Consider the following 11,098-nt stretch of genomic DNA (forward strand, 5'->3'; position numbering starts at 1 on the left):
GGCCTCTTTGGAGGAAGAAAGTGGCGCAGGAGGCAGCCGGAGGATTGGCTGGGTTGGTTTAGAGATAGAGCGCTGGTCCCAGCCTGAAGATGCTCTGGAGACTGTAGAAATATTAAAACCTGTTCCAACTGCTCTTTGCTTGCATCCAGCCACGTGCACAAGACTGCATGCAGAGGAGGCACCAGGAGCCCTGGGCTAGGATGCAGACTGAGAGGCCATCGCAAAGAAGTGGAGTTCAAACTGAGAGAGCTGTCTAAGGTTACATGAGGAGACCATGGCAGAGCTGAGAACTAGAACCAGATTTCTGAAGACCCACCAAGCTTTAATCTCCTGGCCAGCGCATGGAGACAACTGGGGTGCTGCAAGGGTCTGCACAACACACTCAGAAATGACTCTGATGCCTGTTCACATCCCTGTCCGGGATGTAAGGATGAGACATGCACGTCGGGAATCAGATACTTCATCCTCTCTGGTTCTTCTGTGTGTCAGCCAGGGAGGTGGCAGTGACCACACAGCAGGTTTCTCGGGGCTCAGATGAAGTGGGGGCTGCTGCACCTTTAGAAAGTGTCTTTCCTTCTAACTGCTCTCTTTTATTTACATCTCCTTGGTAATCACATCTTGAGTGCCGGCATTTCAAACCTGATTGTGGTGATATCTGCCCTTTTCCAGCACAACAAGGATTTCGAAACCAGAAAAACCCCAGATTAAAAAAAATCCCCAATTAAGACCATGAAACCCTCTCAAATCATTGCCATATTTTACACAGACAAAATAAAGCCACAGAGAAGACAGCTTGATTTAAGGATCACTTTCAACCCCCTGGCTTTTGTGGGACAGATYCTTGCAGAATGGTGAGCCTTTCCAATGCTTTGGCAAGGACACGGTCACTTTGGCAGGCTATCTGAAAGGCAGCAGGAGCATGGCATATAGTGCTTTTCATGTTTAGGCCCTCAGAGAGGTCTCTGTTGATGATGTCTTGTGACTTTTGCTTTAGTATGGATCGTTCAACCTGCCAGACAGGAATAGATAAAAATATTTGGTCATTGTTACAGTTAAAATACATTTATCTCCATCTCCAGAGCTGTTTGCAACATGGGGGAGGGAGTTCCCATCCCAGGAGTCAGCAACTGCTCCGGAAAGGGCATCCCTAGTTCCCTGCATAATCAGGGACATCTCGAAGGATATTGATGGGTCCCTATGGGCTGGGGAGCAAGTGGAGGGAGTGCCCTGGACCTTGGGGCAGGCGGGCAGGCAGCTCCCGGCTCCTCAGCAAGGGGCTAAGGCAGCAACTCACTTCTGCACCTACCATAAATCTCAACGTCGTCGTAGATGTCAGTGTCCCTAGGAGGAAAAAGAACAGGGCGCTGTGAGGAGTCTGGCCACCCCTGGGAATGCTGCCACTACCTCCCACCACCGAGGYCAGGGCCAGCTCATGCTCCTACACCTCCGTCACGTCCAGCCCCTTTTGCTTCTCTCAGATTCACACTCACCCGTCTGAGCTGATGTTGCGACGGTGGGACAAATTGCTGCCCTTCCCCATGCCATCGCAAAGGATCGAACGCAACAGGACACATAGGAATTTTTTTTCCTATTAACCATCCCTGTGCCAAAAGCTGACCCTGTTGCTCTTTGCTGTTTTTTCACTGCCGTTTTCCGACTCATGACAGCTCTGTCCCTCCCACCCCCGTCACTGCCCTGCTCCCCATGCCACTAGGACCTTTAAACAGCCTTGTGCAAGGCCATATAAACCATGAGGCGAGACTCCTTTGGCTGCCCCTTCTGCAGAGGTGGGATCCTCTGGCATGGAGGGGAGCGTGGCTCGATCCCTCACCAGGCTCCTCCTCGCACTGGGAAYGGGAGCCCTGTCCCAGGCTGCCGGGAGCCTCAGACCCAGCCGTGCGGATGGGCTGGGCTGCTCTTTGCGCTGTGTGGCTGGCAGCATCGGAGCAGTGCCTGGACAGGTCCCACGCAAGGGGCTCACAAAGCCCTGGGAAGTTGCTACTCTCCCTCTCTCACAAATCAGTGCCAGAACCTCTTCTGACACCCCAAATCCCTGGAAAGGTCAGATTTTTCCCTACAGGTTAATGAGCAGGTGTTATCCTTAGGGATTGCTGCACAGTTTGTGTCCTTGGGATGGTTTTGAGTCGGCACTCGAAGGCCGGGGCTGGTTCAGTGCCAGGTGTGCTGGGCAATTGCTACAACTTCTGGGATGGGGAGGAACCGTCTGGGGAAGGGGTACTCACAGGTGTAGCATCACGGCCCGGGGCACGTAGCCATCTGGAAGAGAGCGAGGAAAAGGACGTCAGGAAGTGCCAGAAGAAGGGGTGCAAGGGGGGTTGCACCCCAGCGCCTGTCCCTGTCCCGGATGGGAAGGGTTTAGCTTCATCTCACATCCCCAGCGTGCGTGGGGAGAGCGCAACATGCTGGCAAAAGCCTGCTTTGCTTTTGGGTAGGAGTGAGAGGTGGGCATATACAATGTGACTCTTGCAATGGGAGCTGCTCTTTGCAGGCGGAAAGGAAACTGCGGAAAGTAAAGAGCTTTGAGATCCCCAGCAAAACGACTGCTCCTGCAGAGGTTTTTAGCAGAGGGAGATTAAAAGCAGAGCTAAAGGCACAAACGCTGGTTCTGAGTGGAAAGAAGAGCAGGACGTTTTTGCAAACGGAAGTAGGAACATTTGAGACCCAGGATAAATGTYGAGTCTCTTATCTCTAATGGCAAGGTAATGTCACCTCCAGTCTACCAGTGCCACCAGTGTGTGTGTGTGAAGAAAGATGTTTCTACTAGCAACTGCCTGGAAACTGTGTACTGTGCTCCCYGCCCTCGGCAGAGCCTCAGACCCCACAGACTTACATCTCCTCTGGCTGTTTCGGCAGAGGATTTGCTCCTGATTTGTAAACTGAATGACGTCTAGAATTTCTCCTCGTCTGAGCGGGAGGTTCTTCCCTCCACCTCTCCTCTCTGTCGCTGCAGGGTCAACCATCATTTGTGTCAGGACACGGATGCTTCCTTCGAACTGGAACACAAACAGCATTGCTACCACCCTGGCAACAGCTCAGGCAGCTGCCTTAGAGGAGCATGAGCTGGGCAGCTCTGATCACTCTCCCTTCTTGGAAAAAGCAGATTCCTCTTATGCAAAATGTCCTGTGGGACCAGCCTTATTTGGGAATGTTTCAATGGGGAACGGGGCAAGTTTCACCTGCCACCGGCAGGCTGCAGAGGAGGAGAGGCTACTGTTGAGCTGGGAGCCTGGAAAACCCCATAGTACCGGGATGTTCAGGGCTTCCTGACATCCTTGCAGGGAGTGGAATCCAGTAAGGAATTGGGAATTCCCCCTCTCCCCTTGCAGATACTCAAGCGGAGACCTGAGGGCTGCTGTGGCCCCCATAGAGCCCYGGCCTCTTGGCAGCTCAGGCACAGTCCTTGTGCGCCGTGGACCCACCACTGGCCTCGTAATGGGGAATTCCACATCTGTGGTTAATTCCAAGCTAAAAGGCATTTTGGCTGATCTCTGCAGCGCACAGCTCTTCTCTGCCTGTACATTACATCCTTCTCGGTGGGAGCGGGGGGGAGGCGAGGGTGAGCTTAGAGGGATAAGAAACCATTCATTACTGCTTACCTTGAACTTCTTCTGAAACTCCCTGTCTGCCTTCTCTTCCTTCTTGCATTCCTTGAGTGTCATCACCTTTGTCCTCCGAAAGATCTGGGCTTCTCTGCAGAGTCATTGAGAGTCACAGGAAAGCTCAGGTAACCCCAGCTCTCTGCTCCTTCCCATCCCCTTCTTCCCAGGCTGTTGTCCTGTCCGTGGCCTGTCGTGTTTCCTTTGCACTGGGTYTCCCCCAGCACCCAAAGGTGCCCCCCTCCAGGGTGCTAGGCTCTCRGTTCAGGTTTAATCCTGCCTGATCTGGGATGTCTCACACCTTTATAGCACCACATGGAAGGTTTTTAACCGTTCAGTGCTTGAGACTTTTGCCTGGCGTGAACTGAGCTAAACCCAGGCACAGTTAAAGACATGTCATGGTGGGGAAGGAGGTGTATTTGTGGCGGGAGGGCCCCCCAGATTTACTGTGGCTGCTCTCGATAGCGGTGGCTGGGCAGCATGTTGACTGACAGTGCTCACTGCACTGCACACCCACTGCGCCGACAGTCCTGTCCGGTCTCCTGCCAGCTAGAAACCTTTGCAGCCACTTGTGCTTTTCACCACAGACATTCCTATTGCAACTCCAGAAAAGACCACTGAACCTCCAGCTTTGCCATAGCGCAGCAAACCAGCAACGAGACCCTATTTCCTGGCAGTTTTGGGCCCATAAAATCAACAAAAACCCTTGTTACCTCTGTGCAGCTGGCATCAGGGCAACCCTGTTAGAGGCCAGACCAGCATCTCCACCTGTAAAATCAAATCCAGGGAGCGGAGTTGATGTGAGGCTGATAGATGGTGTAGGTGCCCTCTGAGACACAACACAGGGAATACCTGCAGGCCATACTGGGGGAGACTGGGCCCATCCCAGTTTGCTCTACCACCTGGCCTTCCTGGGAAGAGCCAAGTCCATCTCCCAGTCACTCACTTTCCCTTTATCCCATCCCATGCCTGTGCACAGCCTAACTAGGAGCCCAGCCCTGGATCCCCTCTCCTTGTCCCGCTCCTCCACAGCGGAATGGTTTGCTCAGTGTAACTCATCAATGGAGTTGGGCAAATCTGGGTAGAAACTTAATGCTTTCCCTGTGGTGTAAATGGTATTTCTCTGTTCAGTGTATGTATGTACGAYGGGGGCCTTGGGGGTGTCTGATCCACAGCCAGTGTCACAGCCCCTTCTGTACATACCTCCTCTGGAGCGGGAATATGCTGGGGACTGGGATGCGGGGGGCAGCGGAAACCCTTGGCCTCTCTCAAGCAGTCCGACAGGCTCTACGTCGTCATATATCTCCTCTTCTTCCCTGGAGCAGTGGGAAACTGCGATTAGGAAACTGAGTTGCAGCAACCGCACCGGGGTCTGAGGGCAGAGGGTCTGTTGGTCTGAGCAGCCTGCCGGGAAGACGGCTGGACAGCAAGGGGCAGGCGGCTGAGCCGCCCGTGTTTGGCCCTGAGTACGGGGCAGAGCGGGATGGCAGCTCTGTGCTGTGTGTCGGCAGCTCCTTGCACGGCTCAGCAATGGGGCACAGCGCCCCAGGGTGATGGGGATCATCGGCGGGGTGTGACGGCTGCAGCCAGACCAGCGTGTCCTGCCAGCCTGGCACTCCGGCAGAGTTTGTCTGGAGACTGAAGGGCTGCAGGATCACAGGTCTGGGCCCCGATTCTTGGCTATATCTTTCCCACTTGTGCAAGGGATTTAAACCACGGCCATGCGGAAGAATAGCACTCTGCACGGCTGGAACTTGCTGTCTCAAGCTGGGCACTAAAAGGAGGCAGGAAAACCCAGAGACCCTCTTGGCATTCCCTCTCATGACCTTTCCACTGAATCGAGACAGCACAGAGAGAGCGCCTGAAATAAAAGTGCCACCTTGATACCTACCCTGTTAAACTCGGAGCATTCTGTGGTGGGAACCGTGCTGCGGCCRATGCAGTATTACCTGGTTTCATGGATCCTATGGTAAAAAGAGAAATAGGAGGGAGCCACAAGAGATTATTTCAAGTCTTCTCCTCAGCTCTATAACTTGTTCTGAAATTCAGAGCCTCCCTGGGCTAGTTTTTGTGCAGAGTGATGCAGCGTGATTAAACTGACTGCAGATGTGAATACAGGAAGGAGTTTTTGCTCCATGGCCCATTTGGGGATTTTCTTTCCTTCCCTATACTCTGGAACACAGCTTATCGGGGAGCTCAGTGGGGAGCTTTAATATACATATTCCCATGTCCTTAATGTTCTTTTCTCCCTGGACCAGTGAGGAAATGGGAGGGAAAGAGGCTGAGATAGGTATTTTGAATGTGGTGAACACCCCAAACCCAGAGTTGTATCAGAATCAGTGTGAGTCCTGGACATCATGTGCTCAGGAGTGCTGCTGTCCCCTGTACAATCCCCTATGTATGTACGTCTCAGCTCATGTACTGCTTGGGGATGGACCCTACGATTATGGCAAGCTGGCCTAAGCTGGTTAATAGGGAAACATCCTTAAAACAGGGTGGAGAACAAGCACGTTTAGAAATCTTGAAGAAGAAGTGGAATTTGAAACAAGTTTCAAATTCAAGAGCATGGATTAGCAGAGTGGTGGCTAATAGAAAGCAACAAATCTGCCTAGATTCTTTTCCACATGCTATGTCTATAAAAGCCCCTTTGTCATTATCATCCCCCACCTCTCCCTCGACCCCCCCCCCCCAATATTTCTATCTACCAGGAGCTCCAGATCCTAACTGGGGAGTTTTTCCTTCCTAGGTCTGCCTTTGTGGGAGGATTTCAGGTGCCTGGCCATACTTGGCTTAGCGTTCCTCGATGGTTCTGTGGCAGGATGGCCGTGTACCCCAGGACGTGCAGCTGCACTGAACTTCTCCAGATCCACAACAGGAGGGCGCCTGGGCTTGGCTGGCCTCACTCCCAGTGCCTTGACGTGTGGCAAAGGCTTCCTCCGAGGCAGAGCTGGATGCCTTGTCTCATGGGCACGTCCCGCAGCATTCAGGGAAGCTGGAACAGCCGCTCCTTTGGCAGGAACTGTTGGAGCACCCTTGTCTTTGACAAGTGGCCATTTCTGCTGGGCTGGGCTTCTCTGGGGAGGATCTGAGGTGGCCCCAATGTCCTTGTTCAATGCCTCTCTTCCTCCTGGCTTTGCAGTGGCTGGGTGAAAATTGGCCTCTTGAGCAATCCCCTTCTTCAGTCGCGTCACCCATGCTGGGTTCTCACCAAAGGGAGGAGTAGGCAAACTCTGTCCCTCATTCTGGCCTTTATTGCGAGATAGAGGGGCTTTGGCGAAATCCACTCTCCTGGTCCTGGGGGGCTCGGGAGGTGGCTCGCCCTTGGAACCTGGTGCACGGGTCTGTCCCAACTCTGTTGCATGGGATGCTGCAGAACGATTCTCCGGCCAGCTGCCGGCTTCGGGAATGTCTTTCCTGTTCCCTTGGAGCTTTGCTCGTAGGTGCCTCACAAGGGCCTCTTTCCCTTCCAGATGTGTCTGTGACTGTTAAGAAAAGCTCCAGTTAAAACACCATGAAGGAAAATGAATCAAAGCCAAAAACATTTCCCCTTGGAGAATACAGCATCATTTCAACATGGCCTGACACTGAGCCTTCTCTATGAAAAGCAGTCTTTGCCCATAGTAGTCCTGGAGTGTGTCTGAGAAAATAGCTCTTTGGGCAGACTGCACCAGACCAGGAACAGGTCCCACCACCATGAGGGCATCCAGGGGGAGTTTTATGGAGCCTTTTTTATCTGAACCTCCCTCAGTTTGCTATGAGGGACCTTCAAAAGGGTGGGACAGGGCAGGGGACTATGTCATATTGGTAACAAAGCTGATGAGGACAGAATTTGAGACTTAGATATTGCACAGGGCTCAGATGGGAGCAACCTGCCTTATTCTGGTCCTGGTTCCCATGAAGTCCATGGTAAACCCAGGGCACTGGGGAGGTGGTTGTGCCCCCCCCTTGACTTTCCATCTCATGTCTCTGGTCCTTGATCAGGGAAAAGGACCACCTTGCYGAAATACTGATTCCCAAGCAGCAGTCAGCCTGGCCTCTGAGACTTCAGTGCTGATGGGTGATGCCAGCAGTCCCGTGCCACAGCTTATCTGACYGGTAAGAGCAGGATGGTGCTGTTAGATGCACAATTTGCAAGAGAAATGATTTCTGGCTAAAGACTCAGTGTGTGTCACTGGGTTTGTCCCTGAAAGAGAGGAGTGTGGCAGCTTGCTCACAGTCTCTTTTGAAAGCACTGAGCAGGGCAGCCCCAAACACCGCTTCCCTCATTATTATAGAAGCAACCACACGTCCATGTGGGGATGTGTCCTGCTTTGTGACTGCCACTGCCAAAAGGAGAAGTGGCCCTGGCTGCCTGGAGACTGGAGGCTGCTGTATCTGTGTGGGGGAGACAACACAGAGCAGTCAGCACCCTTCACAGAARTCGTTGGAGGAAAACCTGGGACGGCACTGCTGAAATTCATCCTAGCAAAGTCTGTACAAGTAAGGTGAAGAGGCAGCAGGTCTGCCCTACTTTTTTGACCAGTGCATTTCCTGTGCTGCTCACATTGTGCTGAGCGCACACAATGAACTAGGACACATCAGTGTCTCAGCCTCGACAAAAGCTGCCCCTGAGCTTCCTGAGTGCCCTAAAAGCACGTCTTTCAGAGGTCTCCAAAGAAAGGCTGCCAGGAGGAGTATGGATGACTTTTGGGAGAGGAGTGCCAAGCTCAAGGTATGGCAGAGACCTCAGGTGTGATGTGGTTAGATTTTTGTAAGCTTCTCAGATGTACCAAATTGTAGGGGAGAGATCATTTTCTTCCTCCCCAGTCTTTCTACCGCTCCATTACGCCAGGATCATGTCCTGTTGCATCARAGCTTGTTGGTCTGCTAAGTTTGCTCTGCCACTAGTAGATCTTGAAGGTCTCCTCCCTCTGGGATTTCAATTTGAGTTTGTGGTTGCATAATTTTTTCTTTCACAATGGAAGGGCTAACGTGCAGAGAATTATTTGCAGACATAAGTGCTCAAGTTTATACACCTAAATAAGTGCAAGCTCCCCTCACATCCCTGGAACCGTGTGTGGTAGTCACCTCAATTTCCCCCAGTTAAAGGCTGCAAATTGAATACTCTAAAAATAGTCTGTGATAGAGCAGAGAGAGAATTCACTATTTCCTGTCCACCACTTAGCAGAGCTTTCACACAAATTAGTGAATAAAGCAACTTTTTCAATATTCCCAAACATGCATTTGACTTCTGAATGATTCAAATGTTTGTAAAAATCAAGGTCAACCATTCCATGAGCAAAGGTTATTTATGGGATACAGCACTGCTGTTGCTGTGTTCTGATAAATTTTAGCTTCTTCAATATATTTTGCATCGATAGGTGGTCTTCTGGATTCAGTGGTACAATATAATCTTCTCTTCTTTCAAAGAATTTATATCCAACCTCTTGTGCAATTCAGCGTCACCCGGCAATTCTTGCATTGAGTCCAGTAACTTGCCAGAGACTTTGCAAGCTTTGATCAGGTCAGCTGTACGTAAGGATTTTGCCTTTTGCTATACATTTGCTAGCCCAGACTGGCTACATTTCAGAACAGAGCAAAGTGATAATTTTACAGTTTCTGTCTGGCATTCAGTAGCTGTTTCAGATTAGCTGGGGTTTCAATAAGCACCAGTGGGACAAAAGAGCTTTGTCTAAAGAGGGAAGCTACTTGCTGAGGAGGAGCAGGGATCTAGTGACAAAGCCAAAGAAACCTTCCAGTCTTCCAAGCGTTACAGTGGGAGAGACTGCCCTACTCCCTATGCCCTGTCCCCAGACACGCCACGGCCCAAGTGTAAGTGGCCCAGCTACAGATATGACTTACCATTTTCCATCAGCAGACACTTTCTACATGCTCATCTCCGTCCTAAGGACCACCAGAGGCATCCAAGCACAAGTACTTGTGGAAGGTGAGTCTCTCTCACCAGCAGCAGAATCCCCCTCCTCTGAAATGAGAGTCTCTTTCCTAATGGTTGGCAAGAAGCTGAGCGTAATGTCAGGAAGTAGCTGTAGTCTGATGATGTAAAACAACAAGAGGAGGAGGAGCAGCAGCAGCTTTCTTGCATTGCTATCTTCGATACTAGACTCTGACGTTGCTGAGAAGTTTAAGGTCCATCAAGCCCCGCTGTCCATAAAATGGCCTGACCGGTAGCTGGGAAAGAGCCTTGGATTTGGGAAGCGATTCTGAGATAAGGTGGCTGGATTCCTGCAATGAACAAGAGGCAAATTATGTCCTCATTTCACCATGGCCAGCATGGACGTGCTTCACATCAGGTCTCCAAAGCACCATGGGACGTGCAGCGAATGGAAGAGATTCATGGTCTGCTCTTTGGTGGCTTCGTTCTGCCATCCCCTACCAGTTGTTTCTGAGTAACACGGCAAAGCCAATACAGCCCGTGTAGCAACGTCAGCTCAGCTCTGCATGCAGGAACCCAGCCACCTTATCTCAGAGGAGGGTTACGATAAGGCCTCCAGATTTCAGACACTGAGACACATCCAGAAGATTTGATCCCTAGAAGAGCTGGGCTTTGATGGGAAAGCAGGGGAAGTGCTTTGCACAGCATAGTGCTGAATTAGGCCATCAATGTGTTGAAATGTCCTGTTTTCACCGTTTATTGCCTCAGAGACAGGAAAGGTGTGAGAGGTTGAGTCAATCCTGTCAGTGTGGAGCAAAGCCTTGCTCTGCAGAGGGGAATTTCCTGCCGGGGCCATGGGCTGTGGTTTCCAGAGGAGCTCTGGCTGGCCCATGGCCTGACACGAACTGCTATGTCCCTGCCCTGAGGACGAGTGTCCCTTTGCCACTTTGGGAAGATGTTCCAGCAAGAGCACTTGTGCCTGGCTCCTGCCTGAGGTTGGCTGCCAAAAGGACCGTTTTAACGATAACGCAGTGAGTGGAGAACTTGGGGAAGGCTCAGATGGAGGCTCCACAAGCTTTGGCAAAATGGTGATGGTCCTAGGGGAGGTCCTGTGGAGGGTAGTGGGTGCCTAATGGCACGCTGGAGAGTGTTGATGGTGGTGGTGCCCGGGGAGGCTCAGGGCCATTTTTGTGGTGCCTGGGGGCCACAGGGAGGCTCAGGGCTGGATTTGTGGTGCCCGGGGGCGACGGGGAGACTCAGGGCCATTTTTGTGGTGCCTGGGGGGCGACGGGGAGACTCAGGGCCATTTTTGTGGTGCCCGGGGGTGACAGTGAGGCTCAGGGCCATTTTTGTGGTGCCTGGGGGTGACAGGGAGGCTCAGGGCCGGGTTTGTGGCACCCGGGGGTGACAGGGAGGCTCAGGGCCGGGTTTGTGGCACCCGGGGGTGACGGGGAGGCTCAAGGGCCGTTTCTGTGGTGCCCGGGGGTGACGGGGAGGCTCAGGGCAGTGCCGGGGCGCCCCCGCTCCCGGGAGCCGCTCGGGAGGGTGGGGGGAGGCCCCCGGGCCTCATCGGCGGGGCGGGGAGCGGCCCCGGGCCGCCGGCAGACCA

General features: G+C 52.5%; 1 protein-coding gene across 1 annotated transcript; it reads right to left on the bottom strand.

Annotated features, from left to right (window-relative positions):
* Window positions 1–735: 735 nt before the first annotated feature.
* Window positions 736–9,618, bottom strand: PRAM1 (PML-RARA regulated adaptor molecule 1). The gene is made up of 10 exons (XM_026068975.1): window positions 9,459–9,618; window positions 6,403–7,099; window positions 5,509–5,581; window positions 4,821–4,933; window positions 4,331–4,385; window positions 3,618–3,711; window positions 2,852–3,014; window positions 2,244–2,277; window positions 1,307–1,341; window positions 736–1,009 (listed from the first exon to the last, which is right to left on the bottom strand). Exons 1-10 carry the CDS (start codon window positions 9,459–9,461, stop codon window positions 1,005–1,007), a joined length of 1,272 nt encoding a protein of 423 aa, XP_025924760.1. The 5' UTR covers window positions 9,462–9,618; the 3' UTR covers window positions 736–1,004.
* Window positions 9,619–11,098: the final 1,480 nt, after the last annotated feature.

The sequence above is a fragment of the Apteryx rowi genome, unplaced genomic scaffold, assembly GCF_003343035.1.
Source record: "Apteryx rowi isolate R43461 unplaced genomic scaffold, aptRow1 scaffold_283, whole genome shotgun sequence".
Lineage (NCBI taxonomy): Eukaryota > Metazoa > Chordata > Aves > Apterygiformes > Apterygidae > Apteryx > Apteryx rowi.